This window comes from Procambarus clarkii, chromosome 62, assembly GCF_040958095.1.
Source record: "Procambarus clarkii isolate CNS0578487 chromosome 62, FALCON_Pclarkii_2.0, whole genome shotgun sequence".
Lineage (NCBI taxonomy): Eukaryota > Metazoa > Arthropoda > Malacostraca > Decapoda > Cambaridae > Procambarus > Procambarus clarkii.
Genome location: NC_091211.1, coordinates 20,236,008 through 20,262,796, shown reverse-complemented (window position 1 = coordinate 20,262,796; position 26,789 = coordinate 20,236,008). Strand labels below are relative to the sequence as shown.

The following is a 26,789-nucleotide window of genomic DNA, read 5'->3' as shown; positions in this document are numbered from 1 at the left end:
ATCAATACAATCTAAATAGACAAAGAGAATAGAATTTGAAATCTGCAAATAAATCTGCCAAAAAATATGTCAACTTTTGCCACCTGTGGTTGATTAATTAACATGTTGGCCAATTTTGTTCCAACTTCACATGTTTAGTGCTGGGTATACGTTCTCAAAGATGTAAAAGTCACAACAAAATCCGCATAGAAACAAAGGAAAAAAAGGGGAGGGGGGTTGCAGCTTTTCATACAAAGTAACATAAGAATTATTGCCACTGGACAATGTATTTATATGATACACAATAAAATACAGCATAACAACATACTAACTCATTATTATGCATGAAATCTGGCCCTCCTGGTGGCACCAGCTGCATATCCACTTTGTAGACCCTCCTTACTACTATAGTACTTGTCTTCTCTGTGCATTGGATAGGTGTTTGCATCTCTTTATGCCTGATTGCCAGTAAATAGGAGGTGTTATCGTTATTATCAGTACTGTACCAGTTTCTGGCCGTCGCACACGCATTTATTTTGAAAAAATTCATAAAAATCCATTTCTTAACATATTGGGATGAAATTTTCATGACGCTGATGCCAAATAACAGGAGATTTGTTTAAAAAAATTCAATATATTTCATATTTGGAAAAATTTTCTATGTCACTGGGCCTCCTTAAACAATAATGTCTATTTAATAATGTGGTATATATTATTTGGTATTCCTAATGGAGGATGTAACTGTGCAGAAAGATCTCGGAAGAGCGAGATATTTTCCCCCTCTTGATCCTAATGCAATTAACCCATACCAAGTTTTTTAATATAAACTAGATATATTTTTCTATTAAATGTTTAATTTCAGGTGTTAAACAAACCAGAAAATTGTTGTGGTATGCGTGAAGCAACTGTCCGTGCTTGTATACGTGATATGACAGAAGCTGTGGCATACTTGCACTCGATGAGAATTATCCATCGAGACCTGAAACCAGAAAACATTGTCCTCCAAGATGTCGATGGAAAGGTTTGTCAGGATTTTTTTTTTAAATCAGTAATTTTTATTCCTTTTGCTGTTTCTTCTTTCCATAAGAAATTTTATGCATTAAAAAAATGCAGCATCCTGAGCTGCATTTTTACCTTCACATGAATTGTCATGAATTACTCATGACAATTCATCATGACAATTAATATTCCTACAATTATAGTACAGTACAATATTGTACTTATAGCAACTACTGTATTTGGATGAACATTAAATAATGAACTGTTGCAATCTAGAGTGTTCACATTTTGTACTACTGTGTCACTGTGTAGGCAAAATAAGGCAAACAAATAATTTTAAACATTCCTAGGCCTAGGAATTTTAATTTTTTTAAATTTTGCCCCGAGGGATGAGTTTATTGGGCAGCGCACTCATCCTGTGAGTGGACACTGCCATAGCAGCATGACAACACTCCCCAATAGGAAGAAAACCCACTGGGTTGTTCATCCTATCACTTGTACCCAGACACAGCTGGGACTTGCTTAACTATTTCAAGTGAACAGCTCCTCAGACTAGAAGATTAAAATCTGTCAACCCATAAAATCCTACATTATCTTGCGGGTGCAAAATGGGGGAATCTTTTAAGAACGGTATCAATATTTGACAAATAGTGTTTGCCTAACTCAAACAATGTGGGATTTATTATTCTACGCATGTTTCTAATGTCTCTCAGGTGTTAGATATTCACATTCGCGTAGATAGTGTCCGTCACTCTCATCACAGATTCTGCAACTCCGCTGATCAACTGTTTCCATTCCGAATCTTCATGGATATTTGTATCAAAGATGGATTTTCACTATTACTGATTCTCTTCCACGTCCTCCTCTTCGTCCATGATGATTGGGATTGCCAGCTGCAACCATGTTGTACCATTGTACAGATTCACTGGTTTGTGCTTCTATCCTCCTTTCCTCAATTACCTTGTCATGGTGATGTTGCCTGACAATACCTCTAATTTGTAGAAGAATCTTGGCCTAGGAATGTTTATAGTGCATGTACTATATTAGGTCTAAGATAGCTTATATTAGGCCTAGGATTGACCTTTTTGGAGTCCAACAGTCTGTCTTTGTATGTTTGAGCAAATAGTTGCTATAAATATTAACATTATTGGAGGATGGTCTGTCACATGTACTAATTTGCTCTAATGCAATGAATTGGATTAAAATAGCTGGCCTGGTGATAAGCTTGGCCCAAACCAGTTTAACTACTTGTCCTTTGTTTGCCAGGTCTCATGTCTTCTGCCTTTCTGGGCTGGTTGTCCCATTTTTTGTTTTTTCTCTCTGGCTGGTGCTTTGGGCCTCTGATTCTGGGTCTCGGTCCCATATTAATTTCTTTCTGGGGTTTTCTAGTCCTTGGGTCTGGTAGCTGGTACTGGGAGCTCATGGAAACCCATGCCTGGTTTCTTGGTGTCCCTCTGGGGATTTGGATTTTGTCCTGGCAATTAACTGTGTTTGCCTCCGCTTCAAGTCCAGGGGTGCTTTGGACAGCCCCCTTGATTGATAGTCTTTGGCATTGTCTGGAGTGTAGTCCGCCTCACCACTTATGTTGCACTTCGGTGTTGGGTTCATGGTTGGTGTTAACCATCCCAGACCCACCTCATCTGCCAACTTCTTCCATGGGGGAAACACTGGTTGCCTTTTTTGTTTACACATTATTATTGTATTAAACAATGCCAGCATTCTTTACCTAGACCCCATTGTGAGTTAGTTTGGGGAGATACTTCCTGAAATCAAGTACAGTATTGAATATAATGAGATGCTATCTTCTAGTGGGCCTCACAATTGCTCTGCATCCTTGCTCTGTTCCCATCTTTCCTGTATAGTGGAGTGGATGTGTTTGAGTAGCTTGTGAGGGGTTAGGCTGGAGGAGCTCAGGATGACCTGGACTGCCACCTGGTGGCACTCCAGTATATCGGTTATTATTTACAACCATTTGCTTGTTTTGTCGCACTAATACTTTTTTCTTTGATCCTCAGCTCCCCTTGCCTCATAGGGAGAGTCAGATTTTGGTCCTGGCTCCTGGTAGGCAATTATGGTGGGTATCAGGACTAGTGCATCTTCCTAAGGCATGGCAATATTAATGCTTATCTCATGGAGTATACTGAGAAACCGACAGAAGAGGGCATTTCATTACATGCAATTCTGAATTTTTATCATTGCAGCTGCCTTGTTGAAGATTTATAATACAAAAATAAGTAAAATTCAATGCTAAAAATAATTAACTGACAGTAAGACAGTACTATTATTATAACTTGATGTTTCATGAAAAATTAATAATTATAAAACTTGTATTCCAGACAGTGTATAAGCTTATTGACCTGGGTTATGCTAAAGAACTGGACCAGAGTAGTGTGTGCACATCATTTGTGGGCACTCTCCAGTACCTGGCCCCAGAGCTGTTCCTAAGTAAGAGATATACTTGCACTGTTGATTACTGGAGCTTGGGTCTAGTCACACACGAGATCATCACAGGCGTCAGACCATTTCTTCCAAACATGACACCGGTAGAGTGGTGAGTTGTCATGCATTGGTCAAGCCTTTATTGTATTTTTGTTTTTTGTAGAGGTTAACTTGTTACATACTTTATTTTAGAATTGACCTATATGTAAGATTTTGCTTAATAAATTTGCTTATAGAGCATGGGAATTAGTAACACATTAGCATACCCAGCGCGCCACCCCTCAACTATGCGATTTGGGTCCCAGCGTTTCACGGGAGCGCGCGTTAATTCTGAAAAGTGTATACTCTCCAACTTTGTCACCTCAATTCTCATCCTACGAGATTAAATTTGGTATCATTGTGTTCGCAATAGAATTCTCTACAGCACTAAATGCTTATAAACTCCAAAAGCCCAGCTAATTACCCACAGCAAACAGAGAAAGTGCGAACGAGTTACCCAGGAGCGGGCAAGTGATAAAATGTGTTCACTCTTTTCACTCTGGTCACCTCAATTTTCGTCCTAGGTCTTTCATTTTGGTATCAATGGGTTTGCAATAGAATTCTCTAGAGGAACATTAGCATATAAAATAAAAAACCTGGTCACGCTCCACCCGCCGACGAGTTGAAGACGGGCCACGCGTTAACCGCGAGTGCGCCCAGACGCCTTCCAGCTACACTCCCAATTCCTGCCCACAAATGTTTAGTATTTAGTATTTTAATATATTTAGTATTATAGTTTAGTATTTTTTGTGTAGTAGTTGTACATCACATAAGCATTGTAGATAGCCATTTGCACAAAATAGAAGGTCATTTTCTTCATCCATTTGTGAGTTTTCCTTATGAAGTGATAATATTTGATCATTTGGTCAAAGTGATCAACACCTTTCATGTTTGTATTGTAGTCACAGATTGCATTCGGCTTGTTGACAGTTACCAAACAGTCCCCAAAAAATCAGATAAAAACCTGATTTTTGTCAATTATTTTAGTGGACGACGCAGCATTGCGTCATCCCCGAGATTACCGACAGTAAACGGATGACGCAATGCTGCGTCATGCCCGGACTAAAGTGTTAAGGAAATATGACTGGTTATAGCTTAATTGCTCAGAATGCAGTTTTAATGATTTGTGTAGTTAAGTGTAATAGTTCAAACTAAATTCTATGGTTGGGTATTATATTGTGTTCAACTTAAATATTGTTCACTCAGTTTGGGACTATCCTGTTACTACCTCTAAATAAGTAGACTAAGGAGGTGGGTGGCAGATTGTAGAATAAGGAGGATGGGTAGCAGATGGTAGACTAAGGAGGTGGTGGCGTGAGTGGCCAAGCTTCTGACTAGGACTAACACATGAGCTGGTCACCTCCGGGTCTCCCCAAGACCCTCCATCCTGGACACCAGATCCTCCCTGCTAACTCCATCCCCTCATTCCCCCCACACTGGACCCCTCCTGGCTGTACCCCTCTCAGTTATATAGACAGTATTAATACCGTGGGCTTCCTTGCTACCAGCTGTTGAGTTGGGGGGCAGACTTCCTGAGCGCCTGTCATTAAACTCTTTGTTACTGACTAGTTGCGACTGTGAAAACCTGATTGAACGTGAATGCATGACTGACTGTAAATGTCTAACTGGTTGCTATCACAACTGTGAATGCTTGAGTGCCTTGGTTATGACTGCCTGTGACTGGTCTTGACTGAATGCTTGTCTGACATGTTGTGACTGACTGGTTCTGACTGGCTGCCACATAACAGAGGCAGTGAAATGTGTGAAAGGGAAAATCTGGAAACAGTGATGCAGATATGAAAGTGTTTAAGGCGAGCAGGGGACAGTCTCGCCTCCCCACCCCCCTTCTCCTCACCTTTTCCATACAACACCACCTCTCTTTCCTCCTCACTGTCTCCCATACACCACACGTCCTCAGTAAAGGTAAAGTGCAGTTGAATGTTCACTTACTTTATTTATGGTTTATATTTATGCCTGATTGTTTTGTGTATGAAAAATATGAGTAGTATTCTGTATAAATGTATTTTCAAGTTAATATTTTTGGGTGTGTGGAACGGATTAATTCATTTGACATTATTTCTTATGGGAAATTTATTTCAGTTTACAAATTTTCAGTTTATGAGCCGTCTCTGGGGAACGGATTAAATTTGAAAACCAAGGTATCACTGTATAGTATAAAGTTTAAGGAATGTCATAACACTAGTATTTTAAAATGGTAATTTAGAGTTTATTTCCAGGATGAAGCGAGTACGAAACAAAACAGTCTCACCACGTTTGTGTGTATGAGGGACGAAATGTGAAGTACAGTTTTCTTCACACATGTTCAATGAATGTCACATCTCCTCTCCTTTTAGGTAAGTACAGAATAAACATTAGCACAACGTTAATTTGGGTATACCCTCGGGCATTTTCCTGTGAATCTAAATTAGGGTGGTGGTTTTATTTTACTATTACTTTTTTGTGGTTCTTATTGCCTTTTACTGTAAAGTTAGACCATATTTCCAGAATCTTACCTAGCCGTTGGCTTATTGTTTTGATGCATTGAGTTACATTCTGGAACATTCAAGCTGCCACGAACCAAGAGTATGGTATGAATGGCCACTGACTTGGGGCATTTTGTAATGGGTTAAAAAATCTACCTTTTGAGTGAATATAAAACCATCTTTTAACATAATTATTCAGCTACTTCATTAGGTAAGATTCACTATGTCCTGTCAGCAAAATCATGTACAGTCAGGCAGACTGATATGCTCATTACCTTGCCACAGGTAACTTTTCAAACAGTCACTACAGGATCATTACATCCTCCGTAGAAACCCATCCTCCGAATTGACAGTACGATTTAATACTAAGTGTAATAAGTACATTTTCTAACTGTCATAAACAGTGCATAAATTACACTTATGGGGCTGTTACATTTACCCAACTCCCTCCCCCGATTTAATTTCCTCGTTTTCTGTTAAGACACTCAGAATTTTAGGATGAAGTTTTCAATTTCAATTTGCTATACACAAGTTTTAAATATCAGGAATTTCTTTTTCAGGTTTATTAAACAATATAGATTTTATGCAAAATTTTAAAATATCCTGAGTTTCTTTACAATTTATTGATATATTTTAGTTTTGTTTTATTAGTTTTATAAAACTGTAATATCAATATAGCTATAGGTTAAGTACTAATTGTAATTAAGAAGCAATAAAATTATTATCTTCAAAAACTAAGACGGTTAGGTGAGGTTGTGGTTTTCTATTCAGGTTTTCAGGTAACTCAAATATTCACAATATATTTGACAGTACAATTTAATACTAAGTGAAAATAAGTACAATTCCTAACTGCTATGAATAGTACATAATTGCACTTATTTGTCTCCTTACATTTACCACCCCATTTTTGGAGGACGGGCTGCATTACACATACTGTTGAGTACTATTCAGGCGTGAAGGTTTTGGAGGTTCCTTCCCGGCCGTGTGTGGCCTTGAGGCGCCTTCCCGGCCATCTGTCAAGGATCTTACTTGTCTTGAGACATGCAGTGCTGCTGCCTCCTGAGTGTGTCCCTTCCCTTTTACTTATCTTTTGGTAGGTAGCTTCAGGGAGCCGACTGGGCTTCCCACAGAAAACCAGCATTGAATGTAATGAAATGGCATTTTCTGGATGAGCCCCTCATTGTTGAATTTTCAGTTGAGCCCAAAATGTCTGGAAGATATCATGTCATAAAAACTCCGAAGTCTTCCAAAACGTTTCTAGTATCATGGGTAACTGGGAATTGAGGGTTCTTGTTAATTACTAGTTAGCTTGTCTGGCCAACTGCACAGATTAACCACCAGTACCATACCTATCTCTGAGTTTCTTTACACCAGCTACCCTAAATACAAAGGATCCAATTCTGTAAATGTGAGTTAGGTTCCTGAACCAGAAAATTTTCAGAATTATCACGTTTATGGGGTTAATGGTATTGAAACCCTCAACGAGCCCTGACAACTTGTCAGTGAGTGAAATTTCAAACTTCACTACCAACAGCAACCTCATCCTCCACGAAGTGAAGGCTCTAAGAATATGGTGAGAAGTAACAAAGTGAGAGTTGAAGTGGACTGAAAGCAATAGCAGTGAACAATCACATTTTGCAGGACTCGTGCAAACAACTTGGACAATGCTACAGCTGCTGCAACTGTTGAGTAGATATTTGGCATGTCACTGACACTGAAAAGATTTAAGAAACTTCGCCTAGAAATGGGATGTAAAAAGCTCTTCTCATGCAAGGTGCTGCAGCAAAAAAGGGAACCTGCAGTTGTTAGTTTGCTACATCTCTAGAAGAGGTGTGTGACGTTATAGTGCGGTAGTGCAGCAAATACCAGAGCAGCTGAAATGCCCTTACGCACATTAAACAAAAACAAGATAAATAAATTCTGCTTTGCCTTTGTGGTGTGAAAAGTTGTGGGGAAAAACAAAGATAAACATTTAAATACTTTACTTGTAAATTTAAACATAACAAAATATAATTCTTAACACAATACTTGGCCGAACACAAAAAAATTAAAATAATTATACTCGACTTGAAAAACAAAAGGGTGACTTAATCTAATACACAAGTCCACACGTCCACTGTCACGCATCGTAGCAGGACCAAGTGAGTGAAGGCGGTGAGATGTAGACCCCAGGAGCACCAGTAGTAGTCTGCTCTTTCAGGGCACCGGCAGGTGCTTATATATGTCTGTGGGTTACATCGAGTCTGGCGGTAAGGCGAGGTTGACAAGGAACCGACGAAATAACTAGCAATTTGCGGGCGCTGAACAGGTGCAAATAAAGGTATTCCTTATTCCGACTTTTACCTAGTTATTCATTCCTCCATCCTTGCCCATTGGCAGGGTTATTGGTCTTCTGTTACTGGTAACAAACTGTATGCTCATAAGAGTAGTGTGTCCCCGTGGCCTTCCTCCTACCACTGTAACCGGCAGGGGAAAATGGCTCTGGCAAGGTTGCATATTGGCCATACATGCTTAACTCATGGGCACTTAATGAGCGCCACCCTGCTTCTTATTGTCCAAACTGCATTGTCCCTCGTACGGTCGTGCATATCCTTGTTGAATGTCGAGACTTTCAGGACAAACGTGTCTTGCTTCCCAACTGTCCCTCGCGGTCACTTGTCCTTCGATAGAATTCTTGGTGAATCAGATACTTCTGATATCGTTCGCTTTATGCGTTTCTGTTCTCATCTTGGCATCCTTAGAGATATTTAGTGTCCTCTGATTATTCTGCACATTTGATGGTACTACATAGCCTTCCCGGCTTGGTGCCCTCTTTTGATAATTACTTACTTGACGTGTTGATACATGAATGTCTCCAGAATGAGGTTTACAAATCTGCCTGTCAAAATGTCCTCCATTCTTGTTTCGTAGGCCTTCCACTCTATTACTTTAAAGGTGAAGATCCCCAGGTACCATCAGTCATGCTTTATCTTCATTTGCTTTTACTATAATCTCTCTCTCTCATGACCATTATGAGGCCCTCTCATAATGGTCATATAGTTTCCTCCTTTGTCCATGTGTTGCTTGCTGGTGGGGCTGTAGGCATTTACAATTATCAGTTATCATTCTGTATCCAGACCTGCAATGCCAATATGTCAACTTCTCAAAGGTTTTTGATTATTAACACACTAACCTTGAGGGGTTCTTTCACCAGCACAGCTACTCCTCCTCCTCCTTCGTGTGCTTTTAGTCCTGCATACAGAATCATTGGTAGAGGCAGAGTAACCAGAACCACAACTAAACCTTACTAAGCATGATAGATCTTTAAAAGTAGTAAATGTTGTTGGAAAGAGTGAAATGTGAGCCTTATTTTGATAACCATTTAGTATTTCAAATGAAAAGGAAGTTGTTTACATTTTATGAGAGATTCTCCTCTATTTACAAATGACTTGTTAAACCTAATTTGGAGCAATCTGACAGCCAAGGAAAATTGAAACCACTTTTAGAATACAGTAATGTCAAAGCACCTGCCACAACTAAGAAATTTTAGTTTTATCAACACTGAAAACATGACTTTGCATTAGAATAGAGAAGTTTCTTTCATGAAGTACTGTACTAATTATAAAGGAAATTATATACGCTGTACCACCTTTTAACTCTGGAAAAATGTAAATAAGATGTTTAGACACTATTTGTTTTTAAATGTTTGGATTTGAATATAAATTATTCAATGCAGATAAGGTTTCTATATACTGTAGTATAAAAAAAAGTACAGGTGAATAAAAAATTAAGAAAAGTCAATACAGTACAGTACTTAAAATTGTGATGAATTGCTTCTTACAGGTCGGAGTTCAATCTCCGACCGTCCAAGTGGTTGGGCAACAATCCTTCCCCCCATTTATCCTCAAAAATCTTATGCTCATCCCTTTCAAGCGCTATATAATCATAATAGTTTAACACACTCCTGATAAGTTCTTTACCTCACCTTTATGTAATATTTAAATAGGCCTGGCCAGTTCTCTTAGAAATTATATACAGTTGTATATACAGTTTGTTTCGTTTTGATGTCTTTATTTTATAGTGTCATTCTAACTCAACACTTTTTCCTGATAATTCTCTCCTTTCCCTCTTATTTTCATTATACGGTAACCCAATACATTTTATTGGGAGGATTATTAAGTTAATAAAATTGTGTAAATGCGTGATAGACTGTGATAGGTGACGGGAATGTCTCCCTCAATTGCTTGGGTGTGGTCAATCCATATCTAATTGATGCTGATAAGATTCATGGATAATTTGTATTTTGTGTTAATACAGTTTTACGATTGCCTTAGAACACGACTGGAGGAGTGGCTCCGAATAATGCTGGAATGGGAACCTGGTCTTCGAGGTCAAGTACAAGACGATGACGGAGGCAAACAAGTGGTTGCGTTTACTATGATCAATGATGTTCTTAATAAAAAGGTAAAGTTAATTTTTAAAGCAACAAGAGCATATCTCCCTATAAAATATTTTATAATACAATAATTATAATATCACAAGTTTGTTTTTTGTCGGCTTCTTGTAAGGGGTGTTGGCCATTTCGCGGTTCGCTCACTTGATGTGGGGGCAGACTCGCACTGTTTGCTCATGCCTGGTCCCACGATTCTTGGGCGTTTCGGGTCATATCCTCTGGCCTGTGATAGTGTTGGGAGGCGGCTCCTCCTTTGAGAGGGTTCGGGGCAGACTTCTTCCCCTGTGCTTCGTCGGGTCATCTCGGAGTGGTGTACTTAGGCATGGTCGAAACAACCCCATCCCTCAGGTGGGTTTCCCGCCTGTTTCCAGTGCCGAAATGGGACTGTACGGATCTGCGGTTCATTCTGGACTTGTCCCGTCTGAACCCCTGGATTCCTTGCTCCTCCTTTTGGATGACCACTGTCTCAGGTCTGGCTTCTGTTGGAGCCAACAACCCATCCTCCAAATTGACAGTACGATTTAATACTAAGTGTAATAAGTAAATTTCCTTACTGTCTTACGTAGTTCATAATTGCACTTATGGGGTTGTTACATTTACCAGGGATGGCATTCCTGTGGCCAGAAATGCGCTTTGGGTTGATCCGGTTTCCCTCGTTACCTGTTCCAGGGCTCGGGTCTGCCAGGTCGTGAGCAGGGTTATTAATTCTAGCCGGCCTGTAGTCTATCCTCGTGCCCATGACATTTGGAAGTTTGCTTCTTGGCTGCTGTCTTTGGTAACTTGTCTTGGGCTGATATTTGGGTGTGGGGATTTTGGAGGTCGAACAGGGTCCTGGCTGCCCATTATTTGGTCAACTTTCCTGGTCCTGGGCATTCGTATGTGGCTGTGGGGTCACAGGTTGCAGTCAGCTGTCTTGCCTTCGAGTTAAGGAGCGTGTGGCGGCCACCTCCCGGATAAGTCCCCTCTTTTCCTTATCTTTGGGTATGTAGCTCCAGGGAGCTGGAGGGGCTCCCCACAGAAAACCAGCGTTGAGTGTAATGAAATGCCATTTTCTGGGTAAACCCCGGAACCTCCCTGGCACCCTCCCTCCCTCCCTCCAGTTGGAAGTTTTTGCGTTGTTTTGATGCTTAGCCTTGAACTGGAGTTGATGGGTAGCTGGTACTGGAGGTCTGGGAATCCCCTTCCCCCTCTTGGGAAGGGGAGGGCTGCGTGGACGAGCAGTGCGGCAGCGAGGTGTGACATTTGCTTGTTTTCTTGCTTCTTTGGGAATTGAGGAAGTTCTACTTCTCTGTTTGGTTTTCTGTTGCAATTTTCTTACTATGCAAGGTCTGTTTTGCTATGCCTACCTTTCTGGGTGCCTAACCCCGATCGATGGCAGATACGGAAAACCACCAACCACAGGAGGGTTTTCCAGGGCCATTGCTCCCTGTATCTCTCTGAGGGGGCCAGGTTCTGGCTTGTGGTCCCCAGGAGGCTGAACTACATTGACTAATGCACTGGTCTAATGTAATGCATATTAGCCTTATAGCTCCAGGGCACCTCTAGGGCTCACCCAGAAAATGGCATTTCATAACATTCAATGCTAGTTTTTTGTGATGTTACAACTTAACAGGACAGGCTGGTTCAGTAGTCTTTTTGATTAAGGTTCTCTACAAATTTTCTTGGTAACCCAGTTAAATAATATTAAAGATACGGTCAATATCCCTTCTCAAAATATCCAGGTTGAGACACTCCAACCTCCAACAAGTTTAAACTTTAATTGTTCAAAATGAAGAATAACTTATGATCTTTTCTTTGGGAGCTATTGCAGTTGGTTGCCCCTAAGGTAAAATTTGTTGTCCTTGGCAAGGATCATTCAGAGGTGCTTTAACTCCCACTTTATCTGTAAAGTATGTGGACATTGGGCCTCCTTCACACTTGCAATTGTAGTTGTGGGGACTGGAGACTTGGTGCTGTCTTTGTACTGTACATCTGAGGAATAAAGGGAGTTTCCATGCTTCTGCTGAAGCTTGAGGTTCCTCTTTCTTATGGGTGGGAAGACCCATCTCTGCTTTGTCACTGGATGGAGGCTTCTACTGGTGTGCAATCCTTCCCGGATTTTGACATTACTTCTGCTTTTGCTCCTTAGCAGAACACAGGGCAGACTGCTGGCCCTAGAATCTATAAGTACTGTAAACTGAGCATAAGTTACAGTACCAAAAAGCATAAGTGTAACAAAATAAACAACTGATTAAAGAAAATTAGGTCCCCAAAGGTAATGAAACAATCATTGCTGCTGTACTTACCCTAACTGAGAATTATTTGAATTTTAAGATTTACTCAATTACAATTTTATTACAATATTTTTGTTTTGTTTTTTAGATGATCAAAGTGTTTGTTGTGGATTTATGTCGACTCTTGGAGTATGAAGTATCAGAAGCAACATCTCTATCTGAAGTTCAGCAATTGGTCGCTCAAGACAGTGGTGTGGCCATAGAGGACCAACGGCCGCTGCTTCCCCGTGGTCAGCCTCCTGATTCAACCCGGCCAGCCATTCAGTGTTGGGCTCCACCAGTAAGATATCAGATTTAATGTTGAATGTTTTCTCCATTTCCATGTAGTTGATTAAGTACATGAATATGGTACTGTGCAGTGCCATGTATGCATATGCAGTGCTATGTATACATGCCATTTTCATGGACATTTATTTGTCCTCCAGAATCATTGATCCATTGCCACAACAGCTTATCTGCCTTGCTTTGACATGTTTTTACATTACCTGTTGTGTCCATATTTATATAATAATTAGTTTGTATGGAGAGAGAAACTGCATGGCAGAGTGGATGATGTGTGCATCAATCAATTAAATACTGTTGGATCTGGCTAATAACTGGTTGGGTAACCATGTAAAGAGCCTTACCCTAGGCTAAGGTGACTTTGATTTGGCTAACAGGTTGACTGTCCTTGATAATGGGTAACCAGACTGAACTTTAAATCTCTTTTGACTTTATATATATACAGTACATATAATATATGTTACTTTAGTATAACAGAAGCTTGAATAGTATTCTTGTAGTTCAAATTTTTGTAGTATCAGTACTAGTCAAAATCATAGATTTCATATGTATTTTAGAAAAGTAATTGATTTATCATTACATTTAACTGCACCTATCATTTCAGTATTATTGTGATTATCAATTTTTATATATAATATTTACTTGGCAGGTGTGTCCCTATCCTTCAAAATGAGAGATAATGGTGATATGATAATCAACCCAATGCTCTGTATTACAGGATGAAGATGAATGGCTGCTGTACATCTTTGCAGAAGGTATGACTCGACCACAAGTGCCACCACACTTTCCACCACTGGTGGAAGCAATGCTGCGTGAGCCACGGACAACTGTCGATTACCAAACGCAGCGCAGGATGTGGGCACATGCTATTTTCTTCCTCCACCGTGAGGCTCGACTCCTTACTCTTCTGACACAGGCGCAGAAAGTGTCTATGTTAGTATTGTATTTGTGTTTTCCATACAACAAAAATTTATTTGTTTCACATTTTACTGTGCAAATGAAACCTTACAATTAATACATTATATCTAGGAGCAATGAGAGGTATATAGGCATCATAGCTATTTTACCTGGTACATTTATATGTTCCAGTGCCCTAGTACTGTTGTACTTGCTCTTGACTCTGTGAATGGAAGGTCAATGCCACCATGTTGTTTAGTCTTCCAAGAGTTCCCCCCATGTGGTAACCTACAAATTGTAGGCCTAATTCGGAAAGTTACACAATACCTCTGCTGCATCTTTCAATATTAGTAACAAAATTGGGTCCAATTCTACTGTTTAGCTGGAATCTTTTCCAGCTGATTCTGTATAACCACCTCAGTTACTACTGTAATGGTTTCCAAAATTCCTTTATCAATTGTACCCACCTTCATCTTGATCTTGAAAACTACTTGGAATCTCCTGTTGAGCTTTTTTTGCAGAGCAATGTCATGTTCCGTGATGTTTAAAAAAATATTAGTCTTATAAGGGCCTTAGAGTTTCTCCTTTTGTAGTGGCATAGTAACCAAAGTTGATCTCTAGTTTTTGCCTGTTGTTTAATTTTAATACTGCACCTCAAGCTTCCTTGTGACCCTGTATGCCTTGGTATGCTGTTGTGTGTTGTTTTTCAGTACCGTCTCATTTCTATCTTTGGCTTTCTTGCATTGTTGAAGCATGGGCTGATGTTGCTCTTCTCTTCTCCTTCTAACCAGGATAGTATATTCTGTTCTGTGGTGTCAGTACAATTTACTCATTTATCGTTTTTTCTAATTTCTCCTACTAGGCTTCCCAAAGAAATTCTTTCACCTGTAGTTCCATTCCTGCTGGGTCAGATATTTATTGTGCTCTGTGTTATAACCCTTGGACCTAATTACCCATGTCTAATATTAATGGTTTGCCTTTCCTGTAATTGGTTATGGGCTATTGGAATTTCATGAATTATGATATAAAAGTTGGGTAGGGGGTATATCCCCTTATTAATTGTTTCTACAAGATTAACTCCAGAGGCCTCACATAAATATTTTATATAAATATCTAGGGGTTGGATAATTCTTAAAAGACAAAGAGGAAAATATAGAAAATCGCATCATTATTCTAGATTATATTTAAAGAACAATTTAAGAGGTAGTAACATATACATACACAAATTATACTGTGGGTTACTCTTTGTTGAGCATTAATAATACTACTGATAACTATTCAACCCTTCCTATACTGGCACTAGACTGTACTTCTCAATAAGATTGGAGATTACGAGCTATGAAAATTACAAGCAGAGCATATAAATGCTGATGGTGAAAGTTCTAAGTAAAGTGTTTCATATGGCAAATTGTCATGTACAGTACTTGTCTAGAATTGCCGATATATTTAATTGTAATTGGGAAATAACGAGAGCAGAAATAAAATATAGGGTAAACTTGACAATGGTGTGAATGTAAGTAGGACATCCACTCAGCCTGACTGTAAGAATCCAGTTGTATTTCCAACCATGTCATAATGCTGAGAAAGTTTGATAATGTTAAACATTTGACGTGATCTAACTTATTTTTATCAAGGTCAAGATTTCTTAAAATGTTCTCTCTTCATTAAGTTACATCCTCTGACCCACTCAAAACTTCCTGAAGAGGTAAATAAATAAAATACCAGGTCTTGGTAACAACAAAAGTGAGTTAAAAGAGAGGCAGTGTTTGGTATACCCTGGCCTGGATGGCACGAATCTCTTAAGGCCATGTCAGTATTTTTTATTCTTACAATTGTGTTATTTACTAGCAAGTTCTAGAACTTTTCTCTTTCTTAACTTGTAACTAAACAATTTACAGAAACTACAAAATAATGTATATATATTGGTGCATCGAGAGATTTGTCATGGTTATGGAATAATGAATACATTAGTACAGAGGAACTTTTTAGGTCAGACTATGATAGCTATCAGACTCTCATAGCTAGAGGTGATGATTTTATGTAATTTTGCATTGCAGTAAGACCACTGAGAGCACAGGCACTTCTATGCACTCTTGATGTATAGTTTAAGATTGCCCCCTGGTATCTCACAGCTTAGTAAGGTATATAAATTAACTTATATTAAAGAGGATAGCCTCCCACATTCTAGGTACCACAACTGAGGTCACATTGGGCATCTAGTCAAACTTTATAATACAGGGATCGGTGGCACCAAGCAGGTCCTCATTTATTATTTACTTAATATTCTATTCTCATTGGGTGAAAAAAAGCCTGGAGAAGGCTCATCAAATTCTGACATGTCGTCAGGTTACTAGCAGGAAAATGGGAAGATGCCAAATGAGCTTTGGATTTACTTTTATAATTTCCTCTTATAATTCAAAATGTTGAAAAACAAATGCTGAACATTATGGTAGGTCAATGCCTAAACTTTGAGTAGCACTGACCCCTGTGGGATTCCGATGGCAACATGTCACCATTGTGAGATATCACCCCTCACAGTGCCTCGCTGTCCTTCCATTGCTTAGGTACTTCTTTTTCCTATCACTCCTGGCTGCATCTTCAGGTTGTGCACATGTTTCTTATGAAGTACGTGTCAAAGCCTTTCTGACAAGCCAAAAAATTGCAGTGTGCTTGCCCTTCTCTCGTCTGTAGGTAATCTAGTGTGCTAGCCTAATCCACACGAGTTTGTTAGTTACTACCCAATTTTGGCTAGTTCCCAGTTATCTTCCCATCCAAGGGATTACACGTCAGCTGGTAACTCAGCAGTCGTTAGAGTTAATTGCTGAATTCATCACTGCTGGACTTAATAGGAAGACTAGTTTAAATATAATAAATTCTACTAAAACCAGATTTATTGTCTAAAAAAACATAATATTTACAGAAATCTTTACAATTACAAAACCTGCAAGAAATTCATTAACAATTGCAATGAGTGGTAAGAGGTGAACAGCATATAAAGGACTGAGAGATAGTATATAATATGTACCAACAGCCCTGATATGTGGAAGTGATACTTGGGTATGGAAAGGAGCAGAGTGCTCAATAGTACCAGCTGTTGATTTTTTTCTTTTTCTATAGAAAAGCAGATGATGGAAATGTGTTGGATGGTTATAAAAATGAGAAAGTGTATGTGAATTGTGATAAGAGTAAAAAGAGTGAGGGAACAAAGCATGTTGTGGACAAAGTGCAATCAGTACACTAAGATGGGATGGGCATGTTAGTAGAATGACAGTTGTTTAACGAGTAGGGTGTACAATCATATAGTAGAAGCAGACAACAAGTGTCTTGGAAGGAAATGATGGAACAAAATATATACTGAGGAGGGGAAGGTTTGTGTTAATACAACTTTCTGGAGAAACTTCTGTTATGATCAGCCCAAAATTTTATAGTAGAGGTAGTCAATTAAAATTTCTTATGACAGCTGATTTCACTAAAGAAAATAGTTAAAAACAAGTATAATGTACAGCACATATCAAGTTGAAGGCTGGTTTAAACTTTCATTATACTTTATAACTGTAATGTTTTGCAGGCTCCATCTAATGTCTGGGCATGCACAGCTAACAAAAACTGGCCAGAGAATGCTCAGTGATATTGCGAAGTTGCAAGCACGTCATCATCTATTCATGGAGGCACTTAATACAGACCTTGATTACTACGATGAGCAGGCTTCATCAGGACGGTTGAGTAAGTGTGCATTGTTTGTGGTAGTAGAATACAGTGGCTTTTCTAGTTCGTCAGGTACTCCAGAAATGTATTTCATAATTACCCTACATGAAAAATCATGAACATGGAAAAAGTATGTAATATGCTAACTCAAATATGGAATTCCTTGTTGCTCATAGTAAACTTATCGGTGTACTGTATTTGCATTCATACTCTATTTTCCCGCCTTAGTGCAAAACAATATATAAATTAATTTGCAATTCCATTTTGACTAGTTGTGCTTATAAAATATACTGTATCCCACTGCCAAGAGAATTTGCATATTCCAGCTTGGCAACCAAAGTTACTATCCAGCCAACACATACATTAAGAACTAAGAAGTTATGTTGGCTTTACTCCTAAGAAAATACGACATAAAGCAATCAACATTGTGAGCCCTGCAACATTATGTAGATTCATACTTAATCTTGGCTGGTGCTTGTAATTGAAAATTTTAATTCAACGAGAACTTGGGGTCTCGTCGAATCACACTACTGTATATCTAATGAGGCAATGTCCTTTTTTTATCTCTCTCTCTCTCCAGCTTCAGAAAAGCTTTACAGTGGATGGCGTGAGATGGGGGAAGTGACCTTGAGGCAAGTGCATGCTGTGGTGGAACGTGTACAGCAGTTGGAAGGATCTCTCACTGCTCTTAATACACGCATATTGGAACTCCAGTGTTCACCCTTTGCTCGGGCACGGGCTAACGACTCTCTTGATACTGTGTAAGTGAAAGTAATATATATCAAGGCTTGTTTAGGTAATACAGAAATGGTTCATTAAAAATCTTGCACCAAAATTGGTTATTTATTTTAAATATAAGAAACACTGTTAATGTTTATTTAAAAAGTTCTTCAAACATCGTGTAAGTTTTTAATAACAAGTACAGTACTGTATATGGAAATTAAATGGCTGTAAGTTTTATAGGCATTGTAATGCCTTTAAATTCATTACTTTTAGACTTTTGTATATACTGTATATCAAAATAATACAGCTTTATTATAAAGTAAAGATATTTAAACAAAAAATATGCAGCCATTCCCCATACTTAAGACAATATCTTGGGACAGCAGGAAAGCACAGCAACTCGGGTGTGGGCAACAACAGATATAGTCTTTACAGGTGTAGGCATAACACAGTAGAAAGTGGAGAAAGCCTTCACAGGTGTGGAAGATAATACAATAGGGCATAGACAGAGCAACACAGTTGTACATGCAACAGGTGTGGCAACTGCACAGAGGGAAAATATCATTCATCCCATTAATTGGATGTGGGGGACATCCTTCACAGTTGGAGGGGGGGGGGGGGCATAACATAGGAGATAGTGGCCAACAGCAGATGTGGAGACGACAACACATCTGTTGCCACCCCAGCAACAAATGTTTGCAACAGCATGTAAGTAAGGGAATTGCCTCGTAGGTGTGGGGCCAGCAGGTGTAGTCAATTTACAAGCTTGGAAAGAGTTTTGCTTCTGTGTATGTTTTGATCTTTTTCTTCAAGAGTTTACTTATATTGTCTTATGGTAAATATGAAGAAAAAAAATGTGTGTTGCAATTAGAAAGGTAAAAACAACAAATCCAAAGAAAATCTCCTCTTATTCAATGTAGAAAATAGTATGTTTATTTATTATACAGTATTTATTATGCATGTTGGAAAAAATGCACACATTAGTTTCAGGTTAATTTCACCATGTTTACTACTAGAAATTGAAGATTTAAATTATTATACATTATATGTATTTAATTTGATTTACCATTAAAGGTAAATTGTTTATTAACACTTGGATAAAGCATGTTCCTCTCATACTAGATAAGTAGTTAAGAGAAATTTAAATGTCAAAATTATATTTCTTTGGCTACATTTTGACCCTGCAAGGGGATAGGGATGAAAAAATTTATTTGCAGCCAAAGATTTAGAGTAGGTATGGTAGAGTATTATAAAATCAGAAGAATTAATTGTATCACATGGCAGCTAGCCAAGAGACTGGTCCCAAGAGGTATATTTAATTATCCATAGACGCAAGTACTGTAAGTACATTCAGGCTACTTATTTTTACTTGATAGCATTACTGGCAATTAACATGACCACATTACACACAGTGCTCCATATCAGTTATTTGTAAAGGTATTTTATTTTAACAAACTACTACAGTACTATTGTACTAAATTACCATGTATTTTCCATGGTTGGTTGGCATGGACCACTATAGGTCATTTAATTATGATGACTGAATCACACACCAGAAGATGAGATGACAACGTTTTGGTCCGTCCTGGACCATTATCAAGTCGAATGTAATAATGGTCCATGACACAATCTACTTGATGAGGGTCCAGGACGTACCCAAACGTCCTCATCTCATCTTCTAGTGTGTGTGGTCTAGTCTTCATATCTTCAGCCATGTTATTGTGACTCATCTTCACCACTTAATTAAAAATATATCCATTGTAACTTTTAAATTTAATGCTTTTAATACTTTCAAGAGGCATATCTGTGTTGTTACCCTGTTTGTAGGCTGGCAGCTGGAGAGGAACTATACTGCAATCTCCGACGTCGTAATAAAGAGCAACGGTCAACACCACATGACAACACAGACATGTGTAAGTTACTCCTTCAGGCACTGAGAAAGAGAGACAGATTGCAGCAGGATCTCTACAAGCATGTGGAGTGAGTATTCCTTTCCAACAGGTGAAGCAATATTATATACACAAATACTACATTATTCTATGTGCAAATGACACATTGACCTCAAAATTACTTTAGTATTTGCATTTATTTTTGTTTAAGAGCAGTAACTGCTTATTGTTAACCTAATGTATTGTTCAATGAGGCTGCTTTGATGAGGTAACTTTTTATGTTGGTTTCAGCTTTACCCTTAAAATAGGAATTTTAACATTTGCAGCGTTTGTAGCTTTGTAACATAGAATGTAAAGTGGCCAATTTTCATTGTGAGGTCAGTTTATTTAAAGTCCTGTAACTGATGAAGTATTTGTATATAATTTGTGTGTGTGTTGCATATATATATACTAGTTCAAACATGCAAGGAATTAAAGGAAACACAATGTGCAATTTTCTGCAAAACTTGGAGGCATATAAACAAGTTTGTTTCTTGCTTTAATTATGGCTTAATATATTAAGTTTCATGTTGCAGGGGTTGTGCACTACCTTGTCCAAAGTGAACTACTTTCTGTAGCTGCTTCCTCAGCAATACAAAATGTATTTGGGGAAATTCATTTTCTGTTTACGAACCCATTTATAGGGTCACAACATTGACTGTTGTTTATAAAAGCGTCAAGATATTAATAATCTGTAGTCCCCTAAAAAGAATTTAATACACATGTGGGTGTACAAGGCATTGATTGATTTGCAAAAGTTTACATTTCTGAAATGCAAAGCTTTTTGTGATAAAATATATGCAATATATAGCTTAATTGTTTTTAAATGCTTGCCAATGATTGATTTGATGTAAAAAAAAAAAAAATCAGTTTGTATTTCTACGACTTTAAACTTGCACACACACGTTATTTACTCTTACATCTCGCTTTATTTAAAATATTGCTTGAAACCCCAAACACTTAACTGATGATGTATTTTTTTCTGTGGATTTTAGAAAACAGAGTGAATGCTGCAGTGAAGTAGCAGCACTTTCATCCCCTCTAGAAACGGTGTTACAAGATGCTGCCAGGACAGCACAACATATATCTTCCCTACAGAAACAGCGGCAAAAAGATATATGGAAAATCATGGAAATTGCGGTAAGCTTTTGCTTTGTTGTGTAAAGAATGGGAAGGAGGGGAGGCCATTTTAGGAGGGAGAGCAAGTTTGTGGTTTACTAACCAGTGTTCTGTGTGTGGAGTGGGGCCAGTACTTGTCACTCAGAGGGACTCTTGGGGCTTCCTAGTCATCTGCCCCCATCAGTATGTTTATTCGGTGTGAGGTGCATTTGTTTCCACCGGCAGATGACATCCATTTTGCCATTCAACTTTTTGTTTGAGCCTTCAAGGGTATGCCAGGGCACATACAGCACCTTTGCTGTTGTGAGCCCTAAACCAACATCATCATGATGATTGTGGTCAATGGTAAGATGTGAGAATACAAGATCTAAATGACTTATGCCCATCAAAATGACCTAGACAAAAGAGCATGATAGTATGACAAATGAAACTGATTGTGGATAAATGACAATGAAGTACAGAATAAATGAAAGTGGGTCACATCCAACCTACAAATTATGTGGAATGAAAAACTGTTTAAAAGATACATTTAAGGAGTGATCCAGATTTTTAAACTAGCATATATTTAAACTGTTGACAAGTTTGTGAAATCATTTGCATATAAGGTGTTGGAGAGAGTAAATATTGTGGATTGATGCTGCATCTAGGAAGCATAATTGTTTTTATTTGACATTAAAAGGGGTAATATCGTATAGAAGTTGGTTTCTACCTCAGTTGGTCTTAACCAGATGAAGCTTAATTAGGTGATTATTTCTTAAACCTCTAAACTATGATCATCTTTTTAGATCAACCATAGTCGTACTGTTGGTACTGCAGGCTCGACACAAGCTAACATGCAACCTATTCCTAATGCGAAGAATTTGCAAAAGAAGCCACCATCACCTGCAGCTCTTAGTGCTCTCACTACTCTGCTGGAGAAATCAGGAAAGGAATCAGATGCCATTATAGCAGAAAATCGTGCTCTTAGATGCCAGTAAGTGCACCAATGTTTTACCGTGAATTAATATTTTTGTACTAGTACAGCCTTAAAGTATTTTAAGTACAGATAGAAGAGGCAGATATGGCAAAAGGTGATGAAATTAAGGATTGTGAAAAGAAAGGTATGGATGGAAAGGGCAGGGAAGATAGTGATTATTTGGTCAGAAAAGATTAGAAGTATGTGTAAGTATAGTTTAATAAAATATTTGTACATTAGGAAGAGATGAGTACAGGTAATTATTGTAGACTACTAAATGGTTGCATATCTTCCCAGAATGGTTGAAATGCTGACGGGAAATGTTAACTCCAACCTTGTGATCGGTGATGGGAAATCTGTAAATCCTACAGCTCCGCATCTTTCTCTAGATGGTCATCAACTTACATCAGGTCATCTGCAACGCACTTCTTCTCCAAGTATACTCCCGTCACCGAAAAAAGCAGTTGAAACCTCTTTGTAGCACTTTTGATGTATAAAATATGTAGATAATGTAATTGAGACAAATGTATATATGTATTATAACAAAACATGTAAACATTTTGAGGACAGAGTGGAGGGCAAGAGCATTTCTGACAAGTTTCACAAGTTATGTAAAGTTAGGTATTGCAAGAAGACTATTTTAAAGTGATATAGTATTGCCAAGAATGTAACTACCTGTATGTGAGAAAATCCGTAAGAGCCGTGATTAGGATTCGAACATAAGCGGTGGGCATTTCCACTCACACACCCTAGTCAACTTGAGCCACGACATGGTCCATGTCGTGGCCTATTTGACTAGGGCATGTGTGAGGGAACACTCGCCGCATAGGTTTGAATCCTCATCACAGCTGCTATGGATTTTTTCATTGACAAATCACGTTAGTGATTACGCTGTGTAATGTAACTAGTGTTATTGTGGGGTGTTTTAGTGGATAATATGTTAAGAGGTCTCTTTATATAAGGGAATACAGTACAGTACTTATATATATATTTAGCTTGCTCTTAAATTGTAGTTACCAAATCAAATAATGTATTCGTAAATGTTTGTTTAGTATATTGGTTAATTTAAAATTTTACAGTGAAATAATGGAAAGTCATAATATATCATGCATACCCGACAATGAAAGTGCAATTCTTATGTAATAATGTAATGAATGTATACTAGCTACCCTCTCCCCCCCCCCCACCCTCTTCCCTCTCCTCCTCTCCCCCCACCCTCTCCTCCTCCCCCCACCCTCTTCCCTCTCCTCCTCCACCCTCTTCCCTCACCCCCCCCCCCAACCTCTCCTCCTCCCTCACCCCCCCCCCCAACCTCTCCTCCTCCCTCACCCCCCCCCAACCTCTCCTCCTCCCTCACCCCCCCCCCCCAACCTCTCCTCCTCCCTCACCCCCCCCCCAACCTCTCCTCCTCCCTCACCCCCCCCCCAACCTCTCCTCCTCCCTCACCCCCCCCCCAACCTCACCTCTCCTCCCTCACCACCCCCCAAAACCTCTCCTCCTCCCCCCCCCCAACCTCTCCTCCTCCCCCCCCAACCTCTCCTCCTCCCCCCCCCAACCTCTCCTCCTCCCCCCCCCCAACCTCTCCTCCTCCCCCCCCCAACCTCTCCTCCTCCCCCCCCCCCAACCCCTCCTCCTCCCTCACCCCCCCCCCCCCTCAACCTCACCTCTCCTCCCTCACCACCCCCCAACCTCTCCTCCTCCCTCACCCCCCCCCCCCAACCTCTCCTCCCCCCCCCCCTCAACCTCCTCCTCCCTCACTCCCCCCTCAACCTCCTCCTCCCTCACTCCCCCCTCAACCTCCTCCTCCCTCACTCCCCCCTCAACCTCTCCTCCTCCTCCCTCACCCCCCCTCTCCTCCTCCTCCCTCACACCCCCCCCCCCCCCTTCAACCTCTCCTCCTCCCTCATTCCCCCCCCCCAACCTCTCCTCCCTCACCCCCCCAACCTCTCCTCCTCCCTCACCCCCCCCCCCCCAACCTCTCCTCCTCCCTCTCCTTCAAAGTGGGGAAGAGGGGGGGGGGAGGAGGAGGAGGAGAGGGGGGAGGAGGAGGAGAGGGGGGAGGAGGAGGAGAGGGGGGAGGAGGAGAGGGGGGGGGAGGAGGAGAGAGGGGGGGGAGGAGGAGGAGAGGGAGGAGGAGAGGGGGGGGGGAGGAGGAGAGGGGGAGGAGGAGGAGGAGGGGGGGGGGAGGAGGAGGAGGGGGGGAGGAGGAGAGGGGGAGGAGGAGGAGGAGGGGGGGGGGAGGAGGAGGAGAGAGAGGGGGAGGGGGCGGAGGAGGAACCCCCACTCCTCCTCTCCCCCCCCCCCCCCCTCCTCCCACTCCTCTCCCCCCCCCCCCTCCTCCCACTCCTCTCCCCCCCCCCCTCCTCCCACTCCTCTCCCCCCCCCCCCTCCTCCCACTCCTCTCCCCCCCCCCCTCCTCTCCTCCCCCCCCCCCCCCCCCTCCTCCTCTCCTCCCCCCCCCTCCTCCTCTCCTCCCCCTCCCCCCCTCCTCTCCTCCCCCCCCCCCTCCTCCCCCCCCCCCCTCCTCTCCTCCCCCCCCCCTCCTCTCCTCCCCCCCCCCTCCTCCCCCCCCCCCCCTCCTCTCCTCCCCCCCAGAGAGAGTTGGCTTTTCCCGAAACTTCCATTCCACCGGGAGCTGCTACTCTGTTTATTTTTGACAGTTTAGGATTGTTCGTGATCCCCCACTTTGCGTGTTGCTGTAAAGTAAATAATTCCGTTCCTACCGTAGCTAGGATCGTCTCTCCCTGCATGGGTCAGTTCGCGTCTCCACCACACCAGAGAAACTTTTTTCCAATGGGTCCCAACTTTTCTTCACCGAGTTTGATTACTCCTCGAGTGGATTCCCTTCCAGGCATTGCACGATAGTTTATTCATCCCATCGAAACATGTTATGGAAGAGAATGCACGTTCGTTTATTTTGGGACAATTTTAATCTTTAATGCACATGAAGTAACCCATAGCTTATGTACAATATGCACCAACACTTTAAAACACTAGTCTATCCGACTTCCCAGCTCGTAATGGGTCTTTAAGACATTGCACTTTGGCTAAGTGCCTGCCTGCACGGTGTACGTAAGGAATTTCTCCCACTTTCTTGCACATCTACTCTATTCTACTTAGGCAGCCGACTCATCTGCTCATCTTAGAGGGTGTAGTGACCGCTGCACTTGTCTCCCGCCAAATTTATCTTCCTCTTCACTATACTCTATTGGGCTCCCAACAAGTCATTCATGTAACTGGCACACTTGTGTATTCATTGTCATGGCAGCCCTTAGTTGTTCGTGGCGTGCCACTATCACTATAATATAGTATGTATTTTGCACTTTTAATATATACATTTGCACTTCAGTTTTTATGAAGTTATTGAAATTAAAACTGCCAAAATAAAAAATTAAAATGCTTGATTTGCAGATGTTTATCTTCATCATGACAGTGGTTTTAAAACTGACAGGCTAAATACTTTACTTTGGTAAACTGTATAGCACTCGCCTCCTTGCCAGTGCTATATAGGTTTTATCGGGGGAAAGCGCCAAGTCATTATGACTATATAAGCCATATATAGACAATGGTTTGACACTTATTTCTGATGGATCTCTTACCCTTATGGACCAGCTTAAATTACTACATGGAAGTGATGCAGTAAAAGCTTTTAAACTTTAACTGAGCACTTATTTTCAACTAAGTGATTATCCGTGTTTAACTACAGAACTTTCATAAACTAGTTAGCATTAAACATTGCGCTTCATAAAGGAGCATGGAGTGAGAAAGTGGAAGTTCAAACTTTTTAACTTGCTGAATAAGCCCCCCCAATTATCCGACTCGTCCTCTTGAAAAATACATCTCATTTTGACGTATAAATAAATTTGGAAAATTCAGTCATTGGCATAGTGGGACTGCATTAAACCCAAAAGGATTGTGCCTAAATAGAAAACCAGCTTTTACAGTATTTTGTGAAAATTATTGGTCATCTTAGCCTTTGTCAATACTATAATATGTTTCGTTATAAATCAAATTTGTTGTTTCAATGTTATGGTGCTAGATGAATTATTTATTAATACTGACATTTTATGGCATTGTTTGGAAATTTAAATTAATATTTGACAAACTGTATTGCTACATTTCTTTCAATACTGTCTTAATTTAAATTGGATAACATTGAAAGCAGAAAATGTTCCGTTATATACATGTTTTATAATCTTAAGGTATAAAGTTATATTTCATGCCAAAATATTCTAACATTTCTTACTGTGTGCAAGAGTGCTTGGCCAAAATTGTTACATTAGTCCAAAACATTCTTATCAATTTAGCAATGAATTCTGAACTGCAAATATGAAACTTATTAGTATATTTTTCTCAAAAGTAACAATTTAGCTTTTTTATACCATTTACAGTACCAAATTCCAAAATATTTCCTATTCTAAAAATGTGGTTTCATTCAATGCCATAAATTATTTATACTCTTTGTGATATTAAAGTGCCTAACAAGTTTTGTCATACTTTAAGTTACTGTATTTGTTGCCTGGGTGTCTTGTTCCA

General features: G+C 40.0%; 1 protein-coding gene across 1 annotated transcript in view; it reads left to right on the top strand.

Annotated features, from left to right (window-relative positions):
- LOC123766496 (I-kappaB kinase beta) overlaps positions 1 to 23,520 on the top strand; it is a 28,949-nt gene extending 5,429 nt beyond the window's left edge. The window contains 14 exon segments of the mRNA XM_045755684.2: positions 842 to 1,000; positions 3,315 to 3,529; positions 5,694 to 5,709; positions 5,711 to 5,750; positions 5,753 to 5,810; positions 10,253 to 10,382; positions 12,733 to 12,924; positions 13,645 to 13,859; positions 17,392 to 17,546; positions 18,109 to 18,289; positions 20,079 to 20,231; positions 21,175 to 21,319; positions 22,084 to 22,271; positions 22,551 to 23,520. Of these exon segments, the coding sequence (XP_045611640.2) occupies positions 842 to 1,000; positions 3,315 to 3,529; positions 5,694 to 5,709; positions 5,711 to 5,750; positions 5,753 to 5,810; positions 10,253 to 10,382; positions 12,733 to 12,924; positions 13,645 to 13,859; positions 17,392 to 17,546; positions 18,109 to 18,289; positions 20,079 to 20,231; positions 21,175 to 21,319; positions 22,084 to 22,271; positions 22,551 to 22,734 (2,031 nt within the window). The 3' untranslated portion in view covers positions 22,735 to 23,520.
- Positions 23,521 to 26,789: the final 3,269 nt, after the last annotated feature.